Source organism: Chiloscyllium punctatum, unplaced genomic scaffold (genome assembly GCF_047496795.1).
Source record: "Chiloscyllium punctatum isolate Juve2018m unplaced genomic scaffold, sChiPun1.3 scaffold_1027, whole genome shotgun sequence".
Classification (NCBI taxonomy): Eukaryota; Metazoa; Chordata; class Chondrichthyes; order Orectolobiformes; family Hemiscylliidae; genus Chiloscyllium; species Chiloscyllium punctatum.
Genome location: NW_027310761.1, coordinates 12,560 through 38,536, shown reverse-complemented (window position 1 = coordinate 38,536; position 25,977 = coordinate 12,560). Strand labels below are relative to the sequence as shown.

Here is a 25,977-nt window from a genome sequence, read left to right as displayed (position 1 = left end):
GACCCTATCCCCCGTGTCTCTCTCTCTCTCTCTCTGACCCTATCCCCCCGTGTCTCTCTCTCTCTCTGACCCTATCCCCCCGTGTCTCTCTCTCTCTCTCTCTGACCCTATCCCCCGTGTGTCTCTCTCTCTCTGACCCTATCCCCCCGTGTGTCTCTCTATCTCTCTCTGACCCTATCCCCCGTGTCTCTCTCTCTCTCTCTCTGACCCTATCCCCCCCGTGTGTCTCTCTCTCTCTCTCTGACCCTATCCCCCCGTGTCTCTCTCTCTCTCTCTGACCCTATCCCCCCGTGTGTCTCTCTCTCTCTGACCCTATCCCCCGTGTCTCTCTCTCTCTCTCTGACCCTATCCCCCGTGTGTCTCTCTCTCTCTCTCTCTGACCCTATCCCCCGTGTCTCTCTCTCTCTCTCTCTCTGACCCTATCCCCCGTGTCTCTCTCTCTCTCTCTCTGACCCTATCCCCCCGTGTGTCTCTCTCTCTCTCTCTGACCCTATCCCCCCGTGTGTGTCTCTCTCTCTGACCCTATCCCCCGTGTGTCTCTCTCTCTCTGACCCTATCCCCCCGTGTCTCTCTCTCTCTCTCTCTCTCTCTGACCCTATCCCCCGTGTGTCTCTCTCTCTCTCTCTGACCCTATCCCCCGTGTCTCTCTTTCTCTCTCTCTCTGACCCTATCCCCCCGTGTGTCTCTCTCTCTCTCTCTGACCCTATCCCCCCGTGTGTCTCTCTCTCTCTCTCTGACCCTATCCCCCCGTGTGTCTCTCTCTCTCTCCGACCCTATCCCCCCGTGTGTCTCTCTCTCTCTCTCTGACCCTATCCCCCCGTGTCTCTCTCTCTCTCTCTCTGACCCTATCCCCCGTGTCTCTCTCTCTCTCTCTCTCTCTGACCCTATCCCCCGTGTGTCTCTCTCTCTCTGACCCTATCCCCCGTGTGTCTCTCTCTCTCTCTCTCTCTCTCTCTGACCCTATCCCCCGTGTGTCTCTCTCTCTCTCTCTCTCTGACCCTATCCCCCCGTGTCTCTCTCTCTCTCTCTGACCCTATCCCCCGTGTATCTCTCTCTCTCTCTCTCTCTCTGACCCTATCCCCCGTGTGTCTCTCTCTCTCTCTGACCCTATCCCCCCGTGTGTCTCTCTCTCTCTCTCTGACCCTATCCCCCGTGTGTCTCTCTCTCTCTCTCTGACCCTATCCCCCGTGTCTCTCTCTCTCTCTCTCTCTGACCCTATCCCCCCGTGTCTCTCTCTCTCTCTCTCTCTCTGACCCTATCCCCCGTGTCTCTCTCTCTCTCTGACCCTATCCCCCCGTGTCTCTCTCTCTCTCTCTCTCTCTGACCCTATCCCCCGTGTGTGTCTCTCTCTCTCTCTCTCTCTCTGACCCTATCCCCCGTGTCTCTCTCTCTCTCTCTCTCTCTGACCCTATCCCCCGTGTCTCTCTCTCTCTCTCTCTGACCCTATCCCCCGTGTCTCTCTCTCTCTCTCTCTGACCCTATCCCCCCGTGTCTCTCTCTCTCTCTCTCTGACCCTATCCCCCCGTGTGTCTCTCTCTGACCCTGTCCCCCCGTGTGTCTCTCTCTCTCTCTGACCCTATCCCCCGTGTCTCTCTCTCTCTCTCTGACCCTATCCCCCCGTGTGTCTCTCTCTCTCTCTCTCTCTGACCCTATCCCCCCGTGTGTCTCTCTCTCTCTCTGACCCTATCCCCCGTGTCTCTCTCTCTCTCTCTGACCCTATCCCCCCGTGTCTCTCTCTCTCTCTCTCTCTCTGACCCTATCCCCCCGTGTGTCTCTCTCTCTCTCTCTGACCCTATCCCCCCGTGTGTCTCTCTCTCTCTCTCTCTCTGACCCTATCCCCCCGTGTGTCTCTCTCTCTCTCTGACCCTATCCCCCCGTGTCTCTCTCTCTCTCTGACCCTATCCCCCGTGTGTCTCTCTCTCTCTCTGACCCTATCCCCCCGTGTGTCTCTCTCTCTCTCTCTCTGACCCTATCCCCCGTGTGTCTCTCTCTCTCTCTCTGACCCTATCCCCCCGTGTGTCTCTCTCTCTCTCTCTGACCCTATCCCCCCGTGTCTCTCTCTCTCTGACCCTATCCCCCCGTGTCTCTCTCTCTCTCTGACCCTAACCCCCCGTGTCTCTCTCTCTCTCTCTCTGACCCTATCCCCCTGTGTCTCTCTCTCTCTCTGACCCTATCCCCTGTGTCTCTCTCTCTCTCTCTCTCTGACCCTATCCCCCGTGACTCTCTCTCTCTCTCTTTCTGACCCTATCCCCCGTGTGTCTCTCTCTCTCTCTCTCTCTGACCCTATCCCCCGTGTGTCTCTCTCTCTCTCTCTCTCTCTCTCTGACCCTATCCCCCGTGTGTCTCTCTCTCTCTCTCTCTGACCCTATCGCCCGTGTCTCTCTCTCTCTCTCTGACCCTATCCCCCGTGTGTGTCTCTCTCTCTCTCTCTGACCCTATCCCCCCGTGTGTCTCTCTCTCTCTCTCTGACCCTATCCCCCCGTGTGTCTCTCTCTCTCTGACCCTATCCCCCCGTGTCTCTCTCTCTCTCTCTCTCTGACCGTATCCCCCGTGTCTCTCTCTCTCTGACCCTATCCCCCGTGTCTCTCTCTCTCTCTCTCTCTCTGACCCTATCCCCCCGTGTCTCTCTCTCTCTCTCTGACCCTATCCCCCCGTGTCTCTCTCTCTCTCTCTCTGACCCTATCCCCCGTGTCTCTCTCTCTGACCCTATCCCCCGTGTGTGTCTCTCTCTCTCTGACCCTATCCCCCCGTGTGTCTCTCTCTCTCTCTCTCTCTCTCTGACCCTATCCCCCCGTGTCTCTCTCTCTCTCTCTCTCTGACCCTATCCCCCCGTGTCTCTCTCTCTCTCTCTCTGACCCTATCCCCCGTGTCTCTCTCTCTCTCTCTGACCCTATCCCCCGTGTCTCTCTCTCTCTGACCCTATCCCCCCGTGTCTCTCTCTCTCTCTCTCTCTCTCTCTGACCCTATCCCCCCGTGTGTCTCTCTCTCTCTCTCTGACCCTATCCCCCCGTGTGTCTCTCTCTCTCTGACCCTATCCCCCCGTGTGTCTCTCTCTCTCTCTCTCTCTCTCTGACCCTATCCCCCCGTGTCTCTCTCTCTCTCTCTCTCTGACCCTATCCCCCGTGTCTCTCTCTCTCTCTCTCTGACCCTATCCCCCGTGTCTCTCTCTCTCTCTCTGACCCTATCCCCCGTGTCTCTCTCTCTCTGACCCTATCCCCCCGTGTCTCTCTCTCTCTCTCTCTCTCTCTGACCCTATCCCCCCGTGTGTCTCTCTCTCTCTCTCTGACCCTATCCCCCCGTGTGTCTCTCTCTCTCTGACCCTATCCCCCCGTGTCTCTCTCTCTCTCTCTCTGACCCTATCCCCCCGTGTCTCTCTCTCTCTCTCTCTGACCCTATCCCCCCGTGTGTGTCTCTCTCTCTCTCTGACCCTATCCCCCGTGTCTCTCTCTCTCTCTCTCTCTCTCTCTCTCTGACCCTATCCCCCGTGTGTCTCTCTCTCTCTCTCTCTCTGACCCTATCCACCCGTGTCTCTCTCTCTCTCTCTCTCTCTGACCCTATCCCCCGTGTGTCTCTCTCTCTCTCTGATCCTATCCCCCGTGTCTCTCTCTCTCTCTCTCTCTGACCCTATCCCCCATGTCTCTCTCTCTCTCTCTCTCTCTGACCCTATCCCCCGTGTGTCTCTCTCTCTCTCTCTGACCCTATCCCCCCCCGTGTCCCTCTCTCTCTCTCTCTGACCCTATCCCCCGTGTCTCTCTCTCTCTGACCCTATCCCCCCGTGTCTCTCTCTCTCTCTGACCCTATCCCCCCGTGTGTCTCTCTCTCTCTCTCTCTCTGACCCTATCCCCCGTGTGTCTCTCTCTCTCTCTCTGACCCTATCCCCCCGTGTGTCTCTCTCTCTCTCTCTGACCCTATCCCCCCGTGTCTCTCTCTCTCTGACCCTATCCCCCCGTGTCTCTCTCTCTCTCTGACCCTAACCCCCCGTGTCTCTCTCTCTCTCTCTCTGACCCCATCCCCTGTGTCTCTCTCTCTCTCTGACCCTATCCCCTGTGTCTCTCTCTCTCTCTCTCTCTGACCCTATCCCCCGTGACTCTCTCTCTCTCTCTTTCTGACCCTATCCCCCGTGTGTCTCTCTCTCTCTCTCTCTCTGACCCTATCCCCCGTGTGTCTCTCTCTCTCTCTCTCTCTCTCTCTGACCCTATCCCCCGTGTGTCTCTCTCTCTCTCTCTCTGATCCTATCGCCCGTGTCTCTCTCTCTCTCTCTCTGACCCTATCCCCCGTGTGTGTCTCTCTCTCTCTCTCTGACCCTATCCCCCCGTGTGTCTCTCTCTCTCTCTCTGACCCTATCCCCCCGTGTGTCTCTCTCTCTCTGACCCTATCCCCCCGTGTCTCTCTCTCTCTCTCTCTCTGACCGTATCCCCCGTGTCTCTCTCTCTCTGACCCTATCCCCCGTGTCTCTCTCTCTCTCTCTCTCTGACCCTATCCCCCCGTGTCTCTCTCTCTCTCTCTGACCCTATCCCCCCGTGTCTCTCTCTCTCTCTCTGACCCTATCCCCCGTGTCTCTCTCTCTGACCCTATCCCCCGTGTGTGTCTCTCTCTCTCTGACCCTATCCCCCCGTGTGTCTCTCCCTCTCTCTCTCTCTCTGACCCTATCCCCCCGTGTCTCTCTCTCTCTCTCTCTCTGACCCTATCCCCCGTGTCTCTCTCTCTCTCTCTCTGACCCTATCCCCCGTGTCTCTCTCTCTCTCTCTGACCCTATCCCCCGTGTCTCTCTCTCTCTCTCTCTCTCTGACCCTATCCCCCCGTGTCTCTCTCTCTCTCTCTCTCTCTGACCCTATCCCCCCGTGTGTCTCTCTCTCTCTCTCTGACCCTATCCCCCTGTGTGTCTCTCTCTCTCTGACCCTATCCCCCCGTGTCTCTCTCTCTCTCTCTCTGACCCTATCCCCCCGTGTCTCTCTCTCTCTCTCTCTGACCCTATCCCCCCGTGTGTGTCTCTCTCTCTCTGACCCTATCCCCCGTGTCTCTCTCTCTCTCTCTCTCTCTCTGACCCTATCCCCCGTGTGTCTCTCTCTCTCTCTCTCTCTGACCCTATCCACCCGTGTCTCTCTCTCTCTCTCTGACCCTATCCCCCGTGTGTCTCTCTCTCTCTCTGATCCTATCCCCCGTGTCTCTCTCTCTCTCTCTCTCTGACCCTATCCCCCATGTCTCTCTCTCTCTCTCTCTCTCTCTGACCCTATCCCCCGTGTGTCTCTCTCTCTCTCTCTGACCCTATCCCCCCCCGTGTCCCTCTCTCTCTCTCTGACCCTATCCCCCGTGTCTCTCTCTCTCTGACCCTATCCCCCCGTGTCTCTCTCTCTCTCTGACCCTATCCCCCCGTGTGTCTCTCTCTCTTTCTCTGACCCTATCCCCCGTGTGTCTCTCTGACCCTATCCCCCCTCTCTCTCTCTCTGACCCCTATCCCCCGTGTCTCTCTCTCTCTCTCTCTCTCTGACCCTATCCCCCCCCGTGTCCCTCTCTCTCTCTCTGACCCTATCCCCCCGTGTCTCTCTCTCTCTGACCCTATCCCCCGTGTCTCTCTCTCTCTCTCTGACCCTATCCCCCGTGTGTCTCTCTCTCTCTCTCTCTCTGACCCTATCCCCCGTGTCTCTCTCTCTCTCTCTCTCTGACCCTATCCCCCGTGTCTCTCTCTCTCTCTCTGACCCTATCCCCCCGTGTGTCTCTCTCTCTCTCTCTGACCCTATCCCCCGTGTCTCTCTCTCTCTCTCTGACCCTATCCCCCGTGTGTCTCTCTCTCTCTCTCTCTGACCCTATCCCCCGTGTGTCTCTCTCTCTCTCTCTCTCTCTGACCCTATCCCCCGTGTCTCTCTCTCTCTCTCTCTCTGACCCTATTCCCCCGTGTGTCTCTCTCTCTCTCTCTCTGACCCTATCCCCCGTGTCTCTCTCTCTCTCTCTGACCCTATCCCCCCGTGTGTCTCTCTCTCTCTCTCTGACCCTATCCCCCGTGTGTGTCTCTCTCTCTCTCTCTGACCCTATCCCCCGTGTGTCTCTCTCTCTCTCTCTCTGACCCTATCCCCCGTGTGTCTCTCTCTCTCTCTCTCTCTCTCTCTCTGACCCTATCCCCCGTGTCTCTCTCTCTCTCTCTCTGACCCTATCCCCCCGTGTCTCTCTCTCTCTCTCTCTGACCCTATCCCCCCGTGTCTCTCTCTCTCTCTCTGACCCTATCCCCCGTGTGTCTCTCTCTCTCTCTCTCTCTCTGACCCTATCCCCCTGTGTCTCTCTCTCTCTCTCTGACCCTATCCCCCGTGTGTCTCTCTCTCTCTCTGACCCTATCCCCCCGTGTGTCTCTCTCTCTCTCTCTCTGACCCTATCCCCCCGTGTCTCTCTCTCTCTCTGACCCTATCCCCCCGTGTCTCTCTCTCTCTCTCTGACCCTATCCCCCGTGTGTCTCTCTCTCTCCGACCCTATCCCCCGTGTCTCTCTCTCTCTCTCTCTCTGACCCTATCCCCCCGTGTCTCTCTCTCTCTCTCTCTCTGACCCTATCCCCCTGTGTCTCTCTCTCTCTCTCTCTCTGACCCTATCCCCCGTGTCTCTCTCTCTCTCTCTCTCTGACCCTATCCCCCGTGTCTCTCTCTCTCTCTCTCTGACCCTATCCCCCCGTGTCTCTCTCTCTCTCTGACCCTATCCCCCGTGTGTCTCTCTCTCTCTGACCCTATCCCCCGTGTCTCTCTCTCTCTCTCTCTCTCTGACCCTATCCCCCCGTGTCTCTCTCTCTCTCTCTCTCTGACCCTATCCCCCTGTGTCTCTCTCTCTCTCTCTGACCCTATCCCCCCGTGTCTCTCTCTCTCTCTCTCTGACCCTATCCCCCCGTGTGTCTCTCTCTCTCTCTCTGACCCTATCCCCCCGTGTGTCTCTCTCTCTCTCTCTGACCCTATCCCCCGTGTGTCTCTCTCTCTCTGACCCTATCCCCCCGTGTGTCTCTCTCTCTCTGACCCTATCCCCCCGTGTGTCTCTCTCTCTCTCTCTCTGACCCTATCCCCCCGTGTGTCTCTCTCTCTCTCTGACCCTATCCCCCGTGTGTCTCTCTCTCTCTCTGACCCTATCCCCCCGTGTGTCTCTCTCTCTCTGACCCTATCCCCCCGTGTGTCTCTCTCTCTCTCTCTCTCTGACCCTATCCCCCCGTGTGTCTCTCTCTCTCTCTGACCCTATCCCCCGTGTCTCTCTCTCTCTCTCTCTGACCCTATCCCCCGTGTCTCTCTCTCTCTCTCTCTCTCTGACCCTATCCCCCGTGTCTCTCTCTCTCTCTCTCTCTGACCCTATCCCCCTGTGTCTCTCTCTCTCTCTGACCCTATCCCCCCGTGTCTCTCTCTCTCTCTCTCTGACCCTATCCCCCGTGTGTCTCTCTCTCTCTGACCCTATCCCCCCGTGTGTCTCTCTCTCTCTCTGACCCTATCCCCCGTGTCTCTCTCTCTCTCTCTCTGACCCTATCCCCCCCGTGTGTCTCTCTCTCTCTCTCTGACCCTATCCCCCGTGTGTCTCTCTCTCTCTCTGACCCTATCCCCCCCGTGTCTCTCTCTCTCTCTCTGACCCTATCCCCCCGTGTGTCTCTCTCTCTCTGACCCTATCCCCCGTGTCTCTCTCTCTCTCTCTGACCCTATCCCCCGTGTGTCTCTCTCTCTCTCTCTCTCTGACCCTATCCCCCGTGTCTCTCTCTCTCTCTCTCTCTGACCCTATCCCCCGTGTCTCTCTCTCTCTCTCTCTCTGACCCTATCCCCCCGTGTGTCTCTCTCTCTCTCTCTGACCCTATCCCCCCGTGTGTCTCTCTCTCTCTCTCTGACCCTATCCCCCGTGTCTCTCTCTCTCTCTCTCTGACCCTATCCCCCGTGTGTCTCTCTCTCTCTCTCTGACCCTATCCCCCGTGTGTCTCTCTCTCTCTCTCTGACCCTATCCCCCGTGTGTCTCTCTCTCTCTCTCTCTCTGACCCTATCCCCCGTGTGTCTCTCTCTCTCTCTCTGACCCTATCCCCCGTGTGTCTCTCTCTCTCTGACCCTATCCCCCCGTGTGTCTCTCTCTCTCTCTCTGACCCTATCCCCCCGTGTGTCTCTCTCTCTCTCTGACCCTATCCCCCCGTGTGTCTCTCTCTCTCTCTCTGACCCTATCCCCCCGTGTGTGTCTCTCTCTCTGACCCTATCCCCCGTGTGTCTCTCTCTCTCTGACCCTATCCCCCCGTGTCTCTCTCTCTCTCTCTCTCTCTGACCCTATCCCCCGTGTGTCTCTCTCTCTCTCTCTGACCCTATCCCCCGTGTCTCTCTTTCTCTCTCTCTCTGACCCTATCCCCCCGTGTGTCTCTCTCTCTCTCTCTGACCCTATCCCCCCGTGTGTCTCTCTCTCTCTCTCTGACCCTATCCCCCCGTGTGTCTCTCTCTCTCTCCGACCCTATCCCCCCGTGTGTCTCTCTCTCTCTCTCTGACCCTATCCCCCCGTGTCTCTCTCTCTCTCTCTCTGACCCTATCCCCCGTGTCTCTCTCTCTCTCTCTCTCTCTCTGACCCTATCCCCCGTGTGTCTCTCTCTCTCTGACCCTATCCCCCGTGTGTCTCTCTCTCTCTCTCTCTCTCTCTCTCTGACCCTATCCCCCGTGTGTCTCTCTCTCTCTCTCTCTCTGACCCTATCCCCCCGTGTCTCTCTCTCTCTCTCTGACCCTATCCCCCGTGTATCTCTCTCTCTCTCTCTCTCTGACCCTATCCCCCGTGTGTCTCTCTCTCTCTCTGACCCTATCCCCCCGTGTGTCTCTCTCTCTCTCTCTGACCCTATCCCCCGTGTGTCTCTCTCTCTCTCTCTGACCCTATCCCCCGTGTGTCTCTCTCTCTCTCTCTCTCTGACCCTATCCCCCCGTGTCTCTCTCTCTCTCTCTCTCTCTGACCCTATCCCCCGTGTCTCTCTCTCTCTCTGACCCTATCCCCCCGTGTCTCTCTCTCTCTCTCTGACCCTATCCCCCGTGTGTGTCTCTCTCTCTCTCTCTCTCTCTCTCTGACCCTATCCCCCGTGTCTCTCTCTCTCTCTCTCTCTCTGACCCTATCCCCCGTGTCTCTCTCTCTCTCTCTCTGACCCTATCCCCCGTGTCTCTCTCTCTCTCTCTCTGACCCTATCCCCCCGTGTCTCTCTCTCTCTCTCTCTGACCCTATCCCCCCGTGTGTCTCTCTCTGACCCTGTCCCCCCGTGTGTCTCTCTCTCTCTCTGACCCTATCCCCCGTGTCTCTCTCTCTCTCTCTGACCCTATCCCCCCGTGTGTCTCTCTCTCTCTCTCTCTCTGACCCTATCCCCCCGTGTGTCTCTCTCTCTCTCTGACCCTATCCCCCGTGTCTCTCTCTCTCTCTCTGACCCTATCCCCCCGTGTCTCTCTCTCTCTCTCTCTCTCTGACCCTATCCCCCCGTGTGTCTCTCTCTCTCTCTGACCCTATCCCCCCGTGTCTCTCTCTCTCTCTGACCCTATCCCCCGTGTCTCTCTCTCTCTCTCTCTCTCTGACCCTATCCCCCCGTGTCTCTCTCTCTCTCTCTCTCTCTGACCCTATCCCCCGTGTCTCTCTCTCTCTCTCTCTCTCTCTCTGACCCTATCCCCCGTGTCTATCTCTCTCTCTCTCTCTCTGACCCTATCCCCCCGTGTCTCTCTCTCTCTCTCTCTGACCCTATCCCCCGTGTGTCTCTCTCTCTCTCTCTCTCTCTGACCCTATCCCCCGTGTCTCTCTCTCTCTCTCTCTGACCCCTATCCCCCGTGTCTCTCTCTCTCTCTCTCTCTGACCCTATCCCCCGTGTGTCTCTCTCTCTCTCTCTCTCTGACCCTATCCCCCGTGTCTATCTCTCTCTCTCTCTCTCTGACCCTATCCCCCGTGTCTCTCTCTCTCTCTCTCTCTGACCCTATCCCCCGTGTCTCTCTCTCTCTCTCTGACCCTATCCCCCCGTGTCTCTCTCTCTCTCTCTCTGACCCTATCCCCCGTGTCTCTCTCTCTCTGACCCTATCCCCCCGTGTCTCTCTCTCTCTCTCTCTGACCCTATCCCCCGTGTGTCTCTCTCTGACCCTGTCCCCCCGTGTGTCTCTCTCTCTCTCTGACCCTATCCCCCGTGTCTCTCTCTCTCTCTCTGACCCTATCCCCCCGTGTGTCTCTCTCTCTCTCTCTCTCTGACCCTATCCCCCCGTGTGTCTCTCTCTCTCTCTGACCCTATCCCCCGTGTCTCTCTCTCTCTCTCTCTGACCCTGTCCCCCCGTGTGTCTCTCTCTCTCTCTGACCCTATCCCCCGTGTCTCTCTCTCTCTCTCTGACCCTATCCCCCCGTGTGTCTCTCTCTCTCTCTCTCTGACCCTATCCCCCCGTGTGTCTCTCTCTCTCTCTGACCCTATCCCCCCGTGTCTCTCTCTCTCTCTCTGACCCTATCCCCCCGTGTGTCTCTCTCTCTCTCTCTCTCTGACCCTATCCCCCCGTGTGTCTCTCTCTCTCTCTGACCCTATCCCCCCGTGTCTCTCTCTCTCTCTCTCTGACCCTATCCCCCCGTGTCTCTCTCTCTCTCTCTGACCCTATCCCCCGTGTCTCTCTCTCTCTCTCTCTGACCCTATCCCCCCGTGTCTCTCTCTCTCTCTCTCTGACCGTATATCTCCCCACCGTGTGGTGCAGGTACAATGTCAGCTGTAGGAAGGGGGTGCGGAGATTCACAGTGGACCGACAGAATCCCTTCCAGAAGGATCCCGATCCTCGGACCGGCCGCAGATCCACTCGGAAAGGGAGCACCGAGGCTGCTCGGGGCAGCATCAAGAGGCTGTTCAAGGTGACTCCCTCCCCACATCCCCCTCCCCCTCCCGGTGACGTTAACCCTCTCCCTCTCCCCCTCCCCCTCCCAGTGACGTTAACCCTCTCCCTCTCCCCCTCCCCCTCCCGGTGACGTTAACCCTCTCCCTCTCCCCCTCCCGGTGACGTTAACCCTCTCCCCCTCTCCCCCTCCCGGTGACGTTAACCCTCCCCCTCTCCCGGTGACGTTAACCCTCTCCCTCTCCCTCTCCAGGTGACGTTAACCCTCTCCCCCCTCCCCCTCCCGGTGACGTTAACCCTCTCCCTCTCCCCCTCCCGGTGACGTTAACCCTCTCCCCCCTCCCCCTCCCGGTGACGTTAACCCGCTCCCTCTCCCCCTCCCGGTGACGTTAACCCTCTCCCCCTCTCCCTCTCCCGGTGACGTTAACCCTCTCCCTCTCCCTCTCCCGGTGACGTTAACCCCCCCCCCATCTCCCCCTCCCGGTGACGTTAACCCTCTCCCCCTCTCCCTCTCCCCCTCCCGGTGACGTTAACCCTCTCCCCTCTCCCTCCCGGTGACGTTAACCCTCTCCCCCTCCCGGTGACGTTAACCCTCTCCCCCTCTCCCCCTCCCGGTGACGTTAACCCTCCCCCTCTCCCGGTGACGTTAACCCTCTCCCCCTCCCGGTGACGTTAACCCTCTCCCTCTCCCCCTCCCGGTGACGTTAACCCTCTCCCCCTCCCCCTCCCGGTGACGTTAACCCTCTCCCCCTCCCCCTCTTGGTGACGTTAACCCTCTCCCTCTCCCCCTCCCGGTGACGTTAACCCTCTCCCCTCTCCCCCCTCCCGGTGACGTTAACCCTCTCCCCCTCCCGGTGATGTTAACCCTCCCCCTCTCCCCCTCCCGGTGACGTTAACCCTCTCCCCCTCCCCCTCCCGGTGACGTTAACCCTCTCCCCCTCTCCCCCTCCCGGTGACGTTAACCCTCTCTCCCCCTCCCCCTCCCGGTGACGTTAACCCTCTCCCTCTCCCCCTCCCGGTGACGTTAACCCTCTCCCTCTCCCCCTCCCGGTGACGTTAACCCTCCCCCTCTCCCCCTCCCGGTGACGTTAACCCTCCCCCTCTCCCCCTCCCGGTGACGTTAACCCTCTCCCCCTCCCGGTGAAGTTAACCCTCTCCCCTCTCCCTCCCGGTGACGTTAACCCTCTCCCTCTCCCTCCCGGTGACGTTAACCCTCTCCCTCTCCCGGTGACGTTAACCCTCTCCCCCTCCCGGTGACGTTAACCCTCTCCCCTCTCCCTCCCGGTGACGTTAACCCTCCCCCTCTCCCTCCCGGTGACGTTAACCCTCTCCCTCTCCCCCTCCCGGTGACGTTAACCCTCTCTCCCTCTCCCCCTCCCGGTGACGTTAACCCTCTCTCCCCCTCCCCCTCCCGGTGACGTTAACCCTCTCTCCCCCTCCCTCTCCCGGTGAGGTTAACCCTCTCTCCCTCTCACCCTCCCGGTGACGTTAACCCTCTCCCCCTCTCCCTCCCGGTGATGTTAACCCTCTCCCCCCTCTCCCCCTCCCGGTGACGTTAACCCTCTCCCCCTCCCTCTCCCGGTGACGTTAACCCTCTCCCCCTCCCGGTGACGTTAACCCTCTCCCCCTCCCTCTCCCGGTGACGTTAACCCTCTCCCTCTCTCCCTCCCGGTGACGTTAACCCTCTCCCCTCTCCCCCTCCCGGTGACGTTAACCCTCCCCCTCTCCCCCTCCCGGTGACGTTAACCCGCTCCCTCTCCCCCTCCCGGTGACGTTAACCCTCCCCCTCTCCCCCTCCTGGTGATGTTAACCCTCTCCCCTCTCCCCCTCCCGGTGACGTTAACCCTCTACCTCTCCCCCTCCCGGTGACGTTAACCCTCCCCCTCTCCCCCTCCCGGTGACGTTAACCCTCTCCCCCTCCCGGTGACGTTAACCCTCTCCCCCTCCCCCTCCCGGTGACGTTAACCCTCTCCCTCTCCCCCTCCCGGTGACGTTAACCCTCTCCCCCTCCCGGTGACGTTAACCCTCTCTCCCCCTCCCTCTCCCGGTGACGTTAACCCTCTCTCCCCCTCCCTCTCCCGGTGATGTTAACCCTCTCCCCCTCCCCCTCCCGGTGATGTTAACCCTCTCCCCCTCCCGGTGACGTTAACCCTCTCTCCCTCTCCCCCTCCCGGTGACTTTAACCCTCTCCCCTCTCCCCCTCCCGGTGACGTTAACCCTCTCCCTCTCCCTCTCTCCCTCCCGGTGACGTTAACCCTCTCCCTCTCCCCCTCCCGGTGACGTTAACCCTCTCCCTCTCCCCCTCCCGGTGACGTTAACCCTCTCTCCCTCTCCCCCTCCCGGTGACGTTAACCCTCTCCCTCTCCCCCTCCCGGTGACGTTAACCCTCTCCCCCTCTCCCCCTCCCGGTGACGTTAACCCTCTCCCTCTCCCCCTCCCGGTGACGTTAACCCTCTCCCTCTCCCCCTCCCGGTGACGTTAACCCTCTCCCTCTCCCCCTCCCGGTGACGTTAACCCTCTCCCTCTCCCCCTCCCGGTGACGTTAACCCTCTCCCCCTCCCGGTGACGTTAACCCTCTCCCCCTCTCCCCCTCCCCCTCCCGGTGACGTTAACCCTCTCCCTCTCCCTCTCCCGGTGACGTTAACCCTCTCCCTCTCCCCCTCCCGGTGACGTTAACCCTCTCCCTCTCCCCCTCCCGGTGACGTTAACCCTCTCCCCCTCCCGGTGACGTTAACCCTCTCCCCCTCTCCCTCCCGGTGACGTTAACCCTCTCCCTCTCCCCCTCCCGGTGACGTTAACCCTCTCCCTCTCCCTCTCCCGGTGACGTTAACCCTCTCCCTCTCCCCCTCCCGGTGACGTTAACCCTCTCCCTCTCTCCCTCCCGGTGACGTTAACCCTCTCCCTCTCCCCCTCCCGGTGACGTTAACCCTCTCCCCCTCTCCCCCTCCCGGTGACGTTAACCCTCTCCCTCTCCCCCTCCCCCTCCCGGTGACGTTAACCCTCTCCCCCTCCCGGTGACGTTAACCCTCTCCCCCTCCCGGTGAAGTTAACCCTCTCCCCTCTCCCTCCCGGTGACGTTAACCCTCTCCCTCTCCCTCCCGGTGACGTTAACCCTCTCCCTCTCCCGGTGACGTTAACCCTCTCCCCCTCCCGGTGACGTTAACCCTCTCCCCTCTCCCTCCCGGTGACGTTAACCCTCCCCCTCTCCCTCCCGGTGACGTTAACCCTCTCCCTCTCCCCCTCCCGGTGACGTTAACCCTCTCTCCCTCTCCCCCTCCCGGTGACGTTAACCCTCTCTCCCCCTCCCCCTCCCGGTGACGTTAACCCTCTCTCCCCCTCCCTCTCCCGGTGAGGTTAACCCTCTCTCCCTCTCACCCTCCCGGTGACGTTAACCCTCTCCCCCTCTCCCTCCCGGTGATGTTAACCCTCTCCCCCCTCTCCCCCTCCCGGTGACGTTAACCCTCTCCCCCTCCCTCTCCCGGTGACGTTAACCCTCTCCCCCTCCCGGTGACGTTAACCCTCTCCCCCTCCCTCTCCCGGTGACGTTAACCCTCTCCCTCTCTCCCTCCCGGTGACGTTAACCCTCTCCCCTCTCCCCCTCCCGGTGACGTTAACCCTCCCCCTCTCCCCCTCCCGGTGACGTTAACCCGCTCCCTCTCCCCCTCCCGGTGACGTTAACCCTCCCCCTCTCCCCCTCCTGGTGATGTTAACCCTCTCCCCTCTCCCCCTCCCGGTGACGTTAACCCTCTACCTCTCCCCCTCCCGGTGACGTTAACCCTCCCCCTCTCCCCCTCCCGGTGACGTTAACCCTCTCCCCCTCCCGGTGACGTTAACCCTCTCCCCCTCCCCCTCCCGGTGACGTTAACCCTCTCCCTCTCCCCCTCCCGGTGACGTTAACCCTCTCCCCCTCCCGGTGACGTTAACCCTCTCTCCCCCTCCCTCTCCCGGTGACGTTAACCCTCTCTCCCCCTCCCTCTCCCGGTGATGTTAACCCTCTCCCCCTCCCCCTCCCGGTGATGTTAACCCTCTCCCCCTCCCGGTGACGTTAACCCTCTCTCCCTCTCCCCCTCCCGGTGACTTTAACCCTCTCCCCTCTCCCCCTCCCGGTGACGTTAACCCTCTCCCTCTCCCTCTCTCCCTCCCGGTGACGTTAACCCTCTCCCTCTCCCCCTCCCGGTGACGTTAACCCTCTCCCTCTCCCCCTCCCGGTGACGTTAACCCTCTCCCTCTCCCCCTCCCGGTGACGTTAACCCTCTCTCCCTCTCCCCCTCCCGGTGACGTTAACCCTCTCCCTCTCCCCCTCCCGGTGACGTTAACCCTCTCTCCCTCTCCCCCTCCCGGTGACGTTAACCCTCTCCCTCTCCCCCTCCCGGTGACGTTAACCCTCTCCCCCTCTCCCCCTCCCGGTGACGTTAACCCTCTCCCTCTCCCCCTCCCGGTGACGTTAACCCTCTCCCTCTCCCCCTCCCGGTGACGTTAACCCTCTCCCTCTCCCCCTCCCGGTGACGTTAACCCTCTCCCCCTCCCGGTGACGTTAACCCTCTCCCCCTCTCCCCCTCCCCCTCCCGGTGACGTTAACCCTCTCCCTCTCCCTCTCCCGGTGACGTTAACCCTCTCCCTCTCCCCCTCCCGGTGACGTTAACCCTCTCCCTCTCCCCCTCCCGGTGACGTTAACCCTCTCCCCCTCCCGGTGACGTTAACCCTCTCCCCCTCTCCCTCCCGGTGACGTTAACCCTCTCCCTCTCCCCCTCCCGGTGACGTTAACCCTCTCCCTCTCCCTCTCCCGGTGACGTTAACCCTCTCCCTCTCCCCCTCCCGGTGACGTTAACCCTCTCCCTCTCTCCCTCCCGGTGACGTTAACCCTCTCCCTCTCCCCCTCCCGGTGACGTTAACCCTCTCCCCCTCCCGGTGACGTTAACCCTCTCCCTCTCCCCCTCCCCCTCCCGGTGACGTTAACCCTCTCCCCCTCCCGGTGACGTTAACCCTCTCCCCCTCCCGGTGAAGTTAACCCTCTCCCCTCTCCCTCCCGGTGACGTTAACCCTCTCCCTCTCCCTCCCGGTGACGTTAACCCTCTCCCTCTCCCGGTGACGTTAACCCTCTCCCCCTCCCGGTGACGTTAACCCTCTCCCCTCTCCCTCCCGGTGACGTTAACCCTCCCCCTCTCCCTCCCGGTGACGTTAACCCTCTCCCTCTCCCCCTCCCGGTGACGTTAACCCTCTCTCCCTCTCCCCCTCCCGGTGACGTTAACCCTCTCTCCCCCTCCCCCTCCCGGTGACGTTAACCCTCTCTCCCCCTCCCTCTCCCGGTGAGGTTAACCCTCTCTCCCTCTCACCCTCCCGGTGACGTTAACCCTCTCCCCCTCTCCCTCCCGGTGATGTTAACCCTCTCCCCCCTCTCCCCCTCCCGGTGACGTTAACCCTCTCCCCCTCCCTCTCCCGGTGACGTTAACCCTCTCCCCCTCCCGGTGACGTTAACCCTCTCCCCCTCCCTCTCCCGGTGACGTTAACCCTCTCCCTCTCTCCCTCCCGGTGACGTTAACCCTCTCCCCTCTCCCCCTCCCGGTGACGTTAACCCTCCCCCTCTCCCCCTCCCGGTGACGTTAACCCGCTCCCTCTCCCCCTCCCGGTGACGTTAACCCTCCCCCTCTCCCCCTCCTGGTGATGTTAACCCTCTCCCCTCTCCCCCTCCCGGTGACGTTAACCCTCTACCTCTCCCCCTCCCGGTGACGTTAACCCTCCCCCTCTCCCCCTCCCGGTGACGTTAACCCTCTCCCCCTCCCGGTGACGTTAACCCTCTCCCCCTCCCCCTCCCGGTGACGTTAACCCTCTCCCTCTCCCCCTCCCGGTGACGTTAACCCTCTCCCCCTCTCCCCCTCCCCCTCCCGGTGACGTTAACCCTCTCCCTCTCCCTCTCCCGGTGACGTTAACCCTCTCCCTCTCCCCCTCCCGGTGACGTTAACCCTCTCCCTCTCCCCCTCCCGGTGACGTTAACCCTCTCCCCCTCCCGGTGACGTTAACCCTCTCCCCCTCTCCCTCCCGGTGACGTTAACCCTCTCCCTCTCCCCCTCCCGGTGACGTTAACCCTCTCCCTCTCCCTCTCCCGGTGACGTTAACCCTCTCCCTCTCCCCCTCCCGGTGACGTTAACCCTCTCCCTCTCTCCCTCCCGGTGACGTTAACCCTCTCCCTCTCCCCCTCCCGGTGACGTTAACCCTCTCCCCCTCTCCCCCTCCCGGTGACGTTAACCCTCTCCCTCTCCCCCTCCCCCTCCCGGTGACGTTAACCCTCTCCCCCTCCCGGTGACGTTAACCCTCTCCCCCTCCCGGTGAAGTTAACCCTCTCCCCTCTCCCTCCCGGTGACGTTAACCCTCTCCCTCTCCCTCCCGGTGACGTTAACCCTCTCCCTCTCCCGGTGACGTTAACCCTCTCCCCCTCCCGGTGACGTTAACCCTCTCCCCTCTCCCTCCCGGTGACGTTAACCCTCCCCCTCTCCCTCCCGGTGACGTTAACCCTCTCCCTCTCCCCCTCCCGGTGACGTTAACCCTCTCTCCCTCTCCCCCTCCCGGTGACGTTAACCCTCTCTCCCCCTCCCCCTCCCGGTGACGTTAACCCTCTCTCCCCCTCCCTCTCCCGGTGAGGTTAACCCTCTCTCCCTCTCACCCTCCCGGTGACGTTAACCCTCTCCCCCTCTCCCTCCCGGTGATGTTAACCCTCTCCCCCCTCTCCCCCTCCCGGTGACGTTAACCCTCTCCCCCTCCCTCTCCCGGTGACGTTAACCCTCTCCCCCTCCCGGTGACGTTAACCCTCTCCCCCTCCCTCTCCCGGTGACGTTAACCCTCTCCCTCTCTCCCTCCCGGTGACGTTAACCCTCTCCCCTCTCCCCCTCCCGGTGACGTTAACCCTCCCCCTCTCCCCCTCCCGGTGACGTTAACCCGCTCCCTCTCCCCCTCCCGGTGACGTTAACCCTCCCCCTCTCCCCCTCCTGGTGATGTTAACCCTCTCCCCTCTCCCCCTCCCGGTGACGTTAACCCTCTACCTCTCCCCCTCCCGGTGACGTTAACCCTCCCCCTCTCCCCCTCCCGGTGACGTTAACCCTCTCCCCCTCCCGGTGACGTTAACCCTCTCCCCCTCCCCCTCCCGGTGACGTTAACCCTCTCCCTCTCCCCCTCCCGGTGACGTTAACCCTCTCCCCCTCCCGGTGACGTTAACCCTCTCTCCCCCTCCCTCTCCCGGTGACGTTAACCCTCTCTCCCCCTCCCTCTCCCGGTGATGTTAACCCTCTCCCCCTCCCCCTCCCGGTGATGTTAACCCTCTCCCCCTCCCGGTGACGTTAACCCTCTCTCCCTCTCCCCCTCCCGGTGACTTTAACCCTCTCCCCTCTCCCCCTCCCGGTGACGTTAACCCTCTCCCTCTCCCTCTCTCCCTCCCGGTGACGTTAACCCTCTCCCTCTCCCCCTCCCGGTGACGTTAACCCTCTCCCTCTCCCCCTCCCGGTGACGTTAACCCTCTCCCTCTCCCCCTCCCGGTGACGTTAACCCTCTCTCCCTCTCCCCCTCCCGGTGACGTTAACCCTCTCCCTCTCCCCCTCCCGGTGACGTTAACCCTCTCTCCCTCTCCCCCTCCCGGTGACGTTAACCCTCTCCCTCTCCCCCTCCCGGTGACGTTAACCCTCTCCCCCTCTCCCCCTCCCGGTGACGTTAACCCTCTCCCTCTCCCCCTCCCGGTGACGTTAACCCTCTCCCTCTCCCCCTCCCGGTGACGTTAACCCTCTCCCTCTCCCCCTCCCGGTGACGTTAACCCTCTCCCCCTCCCGGTGACGTTAACCCTCTCCCCCTCTCCCCCTCCCCCTCCCGGTGACGTTAACCCTCTCCCTCTCCCTCTCCCGGTGACGTTAACCCTCTCCCTCTCCCCCTCCCGGTGACGTTAACCCTCTCCCTCTCCCCCTCCCGGTGACGTTAACCCTCTCCCCCTCCCGGTGACGTTAACCCTCTCCCCCTCTCCCTCCCGGTGACGTTAACCCTCTCCCTCTCCCCCTCCCGGTGACGTTAACCCTCTCCCTCTCCCTCTCCCGGTGACGTTAACCCTCTCCCTCTCCCCCTCCCGGTGACGTTAACCCTCTCCCTCTCTCCCTCCCGGTGACGTTAACCCTCTCCCTCTCCCCCTCCCGGTGACGTTAACCCTCTCCCCCTCCCGGTGACGTTAACCCTCTCCCTCTCCCCCTCCCCCTCCCGGTGACGTTAACCCTCTCCCCCTCCCGGTGACGTTAACCCTCTCCCCCTCCCGGTGAAGTTAACCCTCTCCCCTCTCCCTCCCGGTGACGTTAACCCTCTCCCTCTCCCTCCCGGTGACGTTAACCCTCTCCCTCTCCCGGTGACGTTAACCCTCTCCCCCTCCCGGTGACGTTAACCCTCTCCCCTCTCCCTCCCGGTGACGTTAACCCTCCCCCTCTCCCTCCCGGTGACGTTAACCCTCTCCCTCTCCCCCTCCCGGTGACGTTAACCCTCTCTCCCTCTCCCCCTCCCGGTGACGTTAACCCTCTCTCCCCCTCCCCCTCCCGGTGACGTTAACCCTCTCTCCCCCTCCCTCTCCCGGTGAGGTTAACCCTCTCTCCCTCTCACCCTCCCGGTGACGTTAACCCTCTCCCCCTCTCCCTCCCGGTGATGTTAACCCTCTCCCCCCTCTCCCCCTCCCGGTGACGTTAACCCTCTCCCCCTCCCTCTCCCGGTGACGTTAACCCTCTCCCCCTCCCGGTGACGTTAACCCTCTCCCCCTCCCTCTCCCGGTGACGTTAACCCTCTCCCTCTCTCCCTCCCGGTGACGTTAACCCTCTCCCCTCTCCCCCTCCCGGTGACGTTAACCCTCCCCCTCTCCCCCTCCCGGTGACGTTAACCCGCTCCCTCTCCCCCTCCCGGTGACGTTAACCCTCCCCCTCTCCCCCTCCTGGTGATGTTAACCCTCTCCCCTCTCCCCCTCCCGGTGACGTTAACCCTCTACCTCTCCCCCTCCCGGTGACGTTAACCCTCCCCCTCTCCCCCTCCCGGTGACGTTAACCCTCTCCCCCTCCCGGTGACGTTAACCCTCTCCCCCTCCCCCTCCCGGTGACGTTAACCCTCTCCCTCTCCCCCTCCCGGTGACGTTAACCCTCTCCCCCTCCCGGTGACGTTAACCCTCTCTCCCCCTCCCTCTCCCGGTGACGTTAACCCTCTCTCCCCCTCCCTCTCCCGGTGATGTTAACCCTCTCCCCCTCCCCCTCCCGGTGATGTTAACCCTCTCCCCCTCCCGGTGACGTTAACCCTCTCTCCCTCTCCCCCTCCCGGTGACTTTAACCCTCTCCCCTCTCCCCCTCCCGGTGACGTTAACCCTCTCCCTCTCCCTCTCTCCCTCCCGGTGACGTTAACCCTCTCCCTCTCCCCCTCCCGGTGACGTTAACCCTCTCCCTCTCCCCCTCCCGGTGACGTTAACCCTCTCTCCCTCTCCCCCTCCCGGTGACGTTAACCCTCTCCCTCTCCCCCTCCCGGTGACGTTAACCCTCTCCCCCTCTCCCCCTCCCGGTGACGTTAACCCTCTCCCTCTCCCCCTCCCGGTGACGTTAACCCTCTCCCTCTCCCCCTCCCGGTGACGTTAACCCTCTCCCTCTCCCCCTCCCGGTGACGTTAACCCTCTCCCTCTCCCCCTCCCGGTGACGTTAACCCTCTCCCCCTCCCGGTGACGTTAACCCTCTCCCCCTCTCCCCCTCCCCCTCCCGGTGACGTTAACCCTCTCCCTCTCCCTCTCCCGGTGACGTTAACCCTCTCCCTCTCCCCCTCCCGGTGACGTTAACCCTCTCCCTCTCCCCCTCCCGGTGACGTTAACCCTCTCCCCCTCCCGGTGACGTTAACCCTCTCCCCCTCTCCCTCCCGGTGACGTTAACCCTCTCCCTCTCCCCCTCCCGGTGACGTTAACCCTCTCCCTCTCCCTCTCCCGGTGACGTTAACCCTCTCCCTCTCCCCCTCCCGGTGACGTTAACCCTCTCCCTCTCTCCCTCCCGGTGACGTTAACCCTCTCCCTCTCCCCCTCCCGGTGACGTTAACCCTCTCCCCCTCTCCCCCTCCCGGTGACGTTAACCCTCTCCCTCTCCCCCTCCCCCTCCCGGTGACGTTAACCCTCTCCCCCTCCCGGTGACGTTAACCCTCTCCCCCTCCCCCTCCCGGTGACGTTAACCCTCTCCCTCTCCCCCTCCCGGTGACGTTAACCCTCTCCCTCTCCCGGTGACGTTAACCCTCTCCCCCTCTCCCCCTCCCGGTGACGTTAACCCTCTCCCCCTCTCGGTGACGTTAACCCTCTCCCTCTCCCCCTCCCGGTGACGTTAACCCCCTCCCTCTCCCGGTGACGTTAACCCTCTCCCCCTCCCCCTCCCCCTCCCGGTGACGTTAACCCTCTCCCCCTCCCCCTCCCGGTGACGTTAACCCTCTCCCTCTCCCCCTCCCGGTGACGTTAACCCTCTCCCCCTCCCCCTCCCGGTGACGTTAACCCTCTCCCCCCTCCCCCTCCCGGTGACGTTAACCCGCTCCCTCTCCCCCTCCCGGTGACGTTAACCCTCTCCCCCCTCCCCCTCCCGGTGACGTTAACCCTCTCCCCCTCCCCCTCCCGGTGACGTTAACCCTCTCCCTCTCCCCCTCCCGGTGACGTTAACCCTCTCCCCCTCCCCCTCCCGGTGACGTTAACCCTCTCCCCCCTCCCCCTCCCGGTGACGTTAACCCGCTCCCTCTCCCCCTCCCGGTGACGTTAACCCTCTCCCCCTCTCGGTGATGTTAACCCTCTCCCCCTCCCCCTCCCGGTGACGTTAACCCTCTCCCTCTCCCCCTCCCGGTGACGTTAACCCTCTCCCCCTCCCCCTCCCGGTGACGTTAACCCTCTCCCCCTCTCCCCCTCCCGGTGATGTTAACCCTCTCCCCCTCCCCCTCCCGGTGACGTTAACCCTCTCCCCCTCTCCCCCTCCCGGTGATGTTAACCCTGTCCCTCCCGGTGATGTTAACCCCGTCTCTCTCTCTCTCTCTCTCCCCCTCCCGGTGATGTTAACCCCGTCTCTCTCTCTCTCTCTCTCTCTCTCCCTCCCGGTGATGTTAACCCCGTCCCTCCCGGTGATGTTAACCCTGTCTCTCTCTCTCCCCCTCTCCCTCCCGGTGATGTTAACCCCGTCTCTCTCTCTCTCTCCCCCTCCCGGTGATGTTAACCCCGTCCCTCCCGGTGATGTTAACCCTGTCTCTCTCTCTCCCCCTCTCCCTCCCGGTGATGTTAACCCTCTCCCTCCCGGTGATGTTAACCCCGTCCCTCCCGGTGATGTTAACCCCGTCTCTCTCTCTCCCCCTCCCCCTCCCAGTGATGTTAACCCTCTCCCTCCCGGTGACATTAACCCGGTCCCTCCCGGTGACATTAACCCTGTCTCTCTCTCTCTCTCTCTCTCCCTCCCGGTGATGTTAACCCTGTCTCTCTCTCTCTCTCCCCCTGTCCCTCCCGGTGATGTTAACCCTGTCTCTCTCTCTCTCTCCCCCTGTCCCTCCCGGTGATGTTAACCCTGTCTCTCTCTCTCTCTCTCCCCCTCTCCCTCCCGGTGATGTTAACCCTCTCCCTCCCGGTGATGTTAACCCTGTCTCTCTCTCTCTCTCCCCCTCCCCCTCCCGGTGATGTTAACCCTCTCTCCCTCCCGGTGATGTTAACCCTCTCCCTCCCGGTGATGTTAACCCTGTCTCTCTCTCTCTCTCTCCCCCTCTCCCTCCCGGTGATGTTAACCCTGTCTCTCTCTCTCTCTCTCCCCCTCTCCCTCCCGGTGATGTTAACCCCGTCCCTCCCGGTGATGTTAACCCTGTCTCTCTCTCTCTCTCCCACTCTCCCTCCTGGTGATGTTAACCCTCTCTCCCTCCCGGTGATGTTAACCCTCTCCCTCCCGGTGATGTTAACCCTGTCTCTCTCTCTCTCTCTCCCCCTCTCCCTCCCGGTGATGTTAACCCTGTCTCTCTCTCTCCACCCCTCTCCCTCCCGGTGATGTTAACCCTCTCCCTCCCGGTGATGTTAACCCTCTCCCTCCCGGTGATGTTAACCCTGTCTCTCTCTCTCTCTCTCTCCCCCTCTCCCTCCCGGTGATGTTAACCCTGTCTCTCTCTCTCCACCCCTCTCCCTCCCGGTGATGTTAACCCCGTCCCTCCCGGTGATGTTAACCCTGTCTCTCTCTCTCCACCCCTCTCCCTCCCGGTGATGTTAACCCCGTCCCTCCCGGTGATGTTAACCCTGTCTCTCTCTCTCCACCCCTCTCCCTCCCGGTGATGTTAACCCCGTCCCTCCCGGTGATGTTAACCCTGTCTCTCTCTCTCTCCCCCTCTCCCTCCCGGTGATGTTAACCCTGTCTCTCTCTCTCTCTCTCCCACTCTCCCTCCTGGTGATGTTAACCCTCTCCCCCTCCCGGTGATGTTAACCCCGTCCCTCCCGGTGACATTAACCCTGTCTCTCTCTCTCCCCACCCCCCCAGGATGACCCCGCGGGGCGGGTATCTGACTCCTGTTGCTATGATGAGGGTCTCTCCCCCCTGACCCAGCTGCGTCAGTCTCTGTGTGACCGGGAGACCCCTGATCTGATGGGGGGTCCCAGCGGGTTACACAGTGCGAGTCCAGGGCAGTGGACAGTGCAGCAAGTTCATCAATTCATCAGCTCCCTCCCAGGTACGTCCCCCAATCTCTCTCTCTCTCTCTCCCTCCCCCAGGTACGTCCCCCAATCTCTCTCCCCCTCCCCCAGGTACGTCCCCCAATCTCTCTCTCTCTCCCCCAGGTACGTCCCCCAATCTCTCTCTCTCCCCCAGGTACGTCCCTCATTCTCTCTCTCTCTCCCCCAGGTACGTCCCCCAATCTCTCTCTCTCTCCCCCAGGTACGTCCCCCAATCTCTCTCTCTCTCCCCCCCAGGTACGTCCCCCAATCTCTCTCTCTCTCCCTCTCTCTCCCCCAGGTACGTCCCCCAATCTCTCTCTCCCCCAGGTACATCCCCCAATCTCTCTCTCTCTCCCTCAGGTACGTCCCTCATTCTCTCTCTCTCTCTCTCTCTCTCTCTCTCTCCCCCAGATACGTCCCCCAATCTCTCTCTCTCCCCCACCCCTCGGTGCAGGATCCCGGGTCCTCTCTGATGAGTTGTCTCTCTCTCTCCCCTCTCTCACGTTCCCTCCCACTCTCCCCCCTCGGTGCAGGATCCCGGGTCCTCTCTGATGAGTTGTCTCTCTCTCTCCCCCCCCCCTCGGTGCAGGATGCCAGGTCCTCTCTGATGAGTTGTCTCTCTCTCACGTTCCCTCTCTCCCCCCCCTCGGTGCAGGATGCCAGGACCTTGCCGAGGATTTCCAGACCCAAGAGATCGATGGTCAGGCTTTACTCTTGTTGAAGGAGGAACATCTGATGACAGCGATGAACATCAAACTCGGTCCTGCCCTGAAAATCTGTGCTCAGATCAACATGCTCAAGGAAGTCTAGGAGTCCCCCCCCCTCCTCCCGGCCTTCCCCCCGCTCCTCCTCCCCCCCCCCCCCCCACCCCACCCCCCACCCTCCCGGCCTTCCCCCCTCTCCCCACTCCCCTCCCCCCACCCCCCCCCACCCTCCCGGCCTTCCCCCCTCTCCCCACTCCCCTCCCTGGGGCCTGGACAACACTGACCCCTCGTCCGAGACCGACCGCCCGCACCAAAACCAAAGACTCACATTGACCCTCCAACTCCCCCCCCCCCCCCCACCCCCCTTCCCCCCCCTCCAGCGGGTAACCAGAGAACTCGGCGCCGCGGCTGGCTATTCGCCTGGAGAAGGCGTCGCAGATGGAAATAAACCGGCCGTCCCAGTGCCGTCGTCCAACCCCGAAACAGGAGTGCTGGCTGGTTTTTATTCGGGGGGGGGGAAGGGGGAAGGGGGAGCGGTGAAAGGGGTAAACTGGGTGGTCTCTTTAACCCCCCCCCCCCCCCAGATCAGACTCGCAGATTCCAACAAAGGTCTTTATTAAAATTCAGAGACGGAGGTTTGGGGGAGGGACGCGTCGAGACTGACATCAGATTTCCCCCCCCCCCACGCGGAGCTGACAGGAGTGACTCCCCCCCTCCCCACCCCACCCCCCCCCCCGTGAGACCGGGACGTCGGGGTGCGGTCACATGGGCAGGAGATGTTCATCGCGCTCCTCGTCCTCGTCCCCATCACCCAGGGGCTCCTGGGTCACCCCTCGGTAGGCAGCAGACGGGGGACGCTGTTTACTGCGACACACAAACTCACAGCCGTCCTGGGGGGGGGGGGGAAGAGACGGACAGGGAGGCAGAGTCAGGGGGGAATTAACAGAAACACCGCCCCCCTCCCCACCGTCATCACACGGACACACTAACCCCCCCCTCCCTGTGATAATACACACACACTGACACACTAACCCCCCCTCCCTGTGATAATACACACACACACACACGGACACACTAACCCCCCCTCCCTGTGATAATACACACACACACACACGGACACACTAACCCCCCCCTCCCTGTGATAATACACACACACACACACGGACACACTAACCCCCCCCTCCCTGTGATAATACACACACACACACACACACACACACACGGACACACTAACCCCCCCCTCCCTGTGATAATACACACACACACGGACACACTACCCCCCCCTCCCTGTGATAATACACACACACACACACGGACACACTAACCCCCCCCTCCCTGTGATAATACACACACACACACACACTGACACACTAACCCCCCCTCCCTGTGATAATACACACACACACACACGGACACACTAACCCCCCCTCCCTGTGATAATACACACACACACGGACACACGGACACACTAACCCCCCCCTCCCTGTGATAACACACACGGACACACTAACCCCCCCCTCCCTGTGATAATACACACACACACGGACACACTAACCCCCCCCTCCCTGTGATAATACACACACACACACACACACGGACACACTAACCCCCCCCTCCCTGTGATAATACACACACACGGACACACACGGACACACTAACCCCCCCCTCCCTGTGATAATACACACACACTAACCCCCCCTCCCTGTGATAATACACACACACACAGACACACTAATCCCCCCTCCCTGTGATAATACACACACACACACACGGACACACTAACCCCCCCTCCCTGTGATAATACACACA

At 61.3% G+C, this 25,977-nt stretch overlaps 1 protein-coding gene across 1 annotated transcript in view; it reads left to right on the top strand.

Annotated features, from left to right (window-relative positions):
* LOC140474495 (polyhomeotic-like protein 1) overlaps positions 1–24,315 on the top strand; it is a 31,012-nt gene extending 6,697 nt beyond the window's left edge. The window contains exons 2-4 of the mRNA XM_072567703.1: positions 10,659–10,809; positions 23,291–23,480; positions 24,120–24,315. Of these exons, the coding sequence (XP_072423804.1) occupies positions 10,659–10,809; positions 23,291–23,480; positions 24,120–24,274 (496 nt within the window). The 3' untranslated portion in view covers positions 24,275–24,315. The remainder of the gene's footprint in view (positions 1–10,658; positions 10,810–23,290; positions 23,481–24,119) is intronic.
* Positions 24,316–25,977: the final 1,662 nt, after the last annotated feature.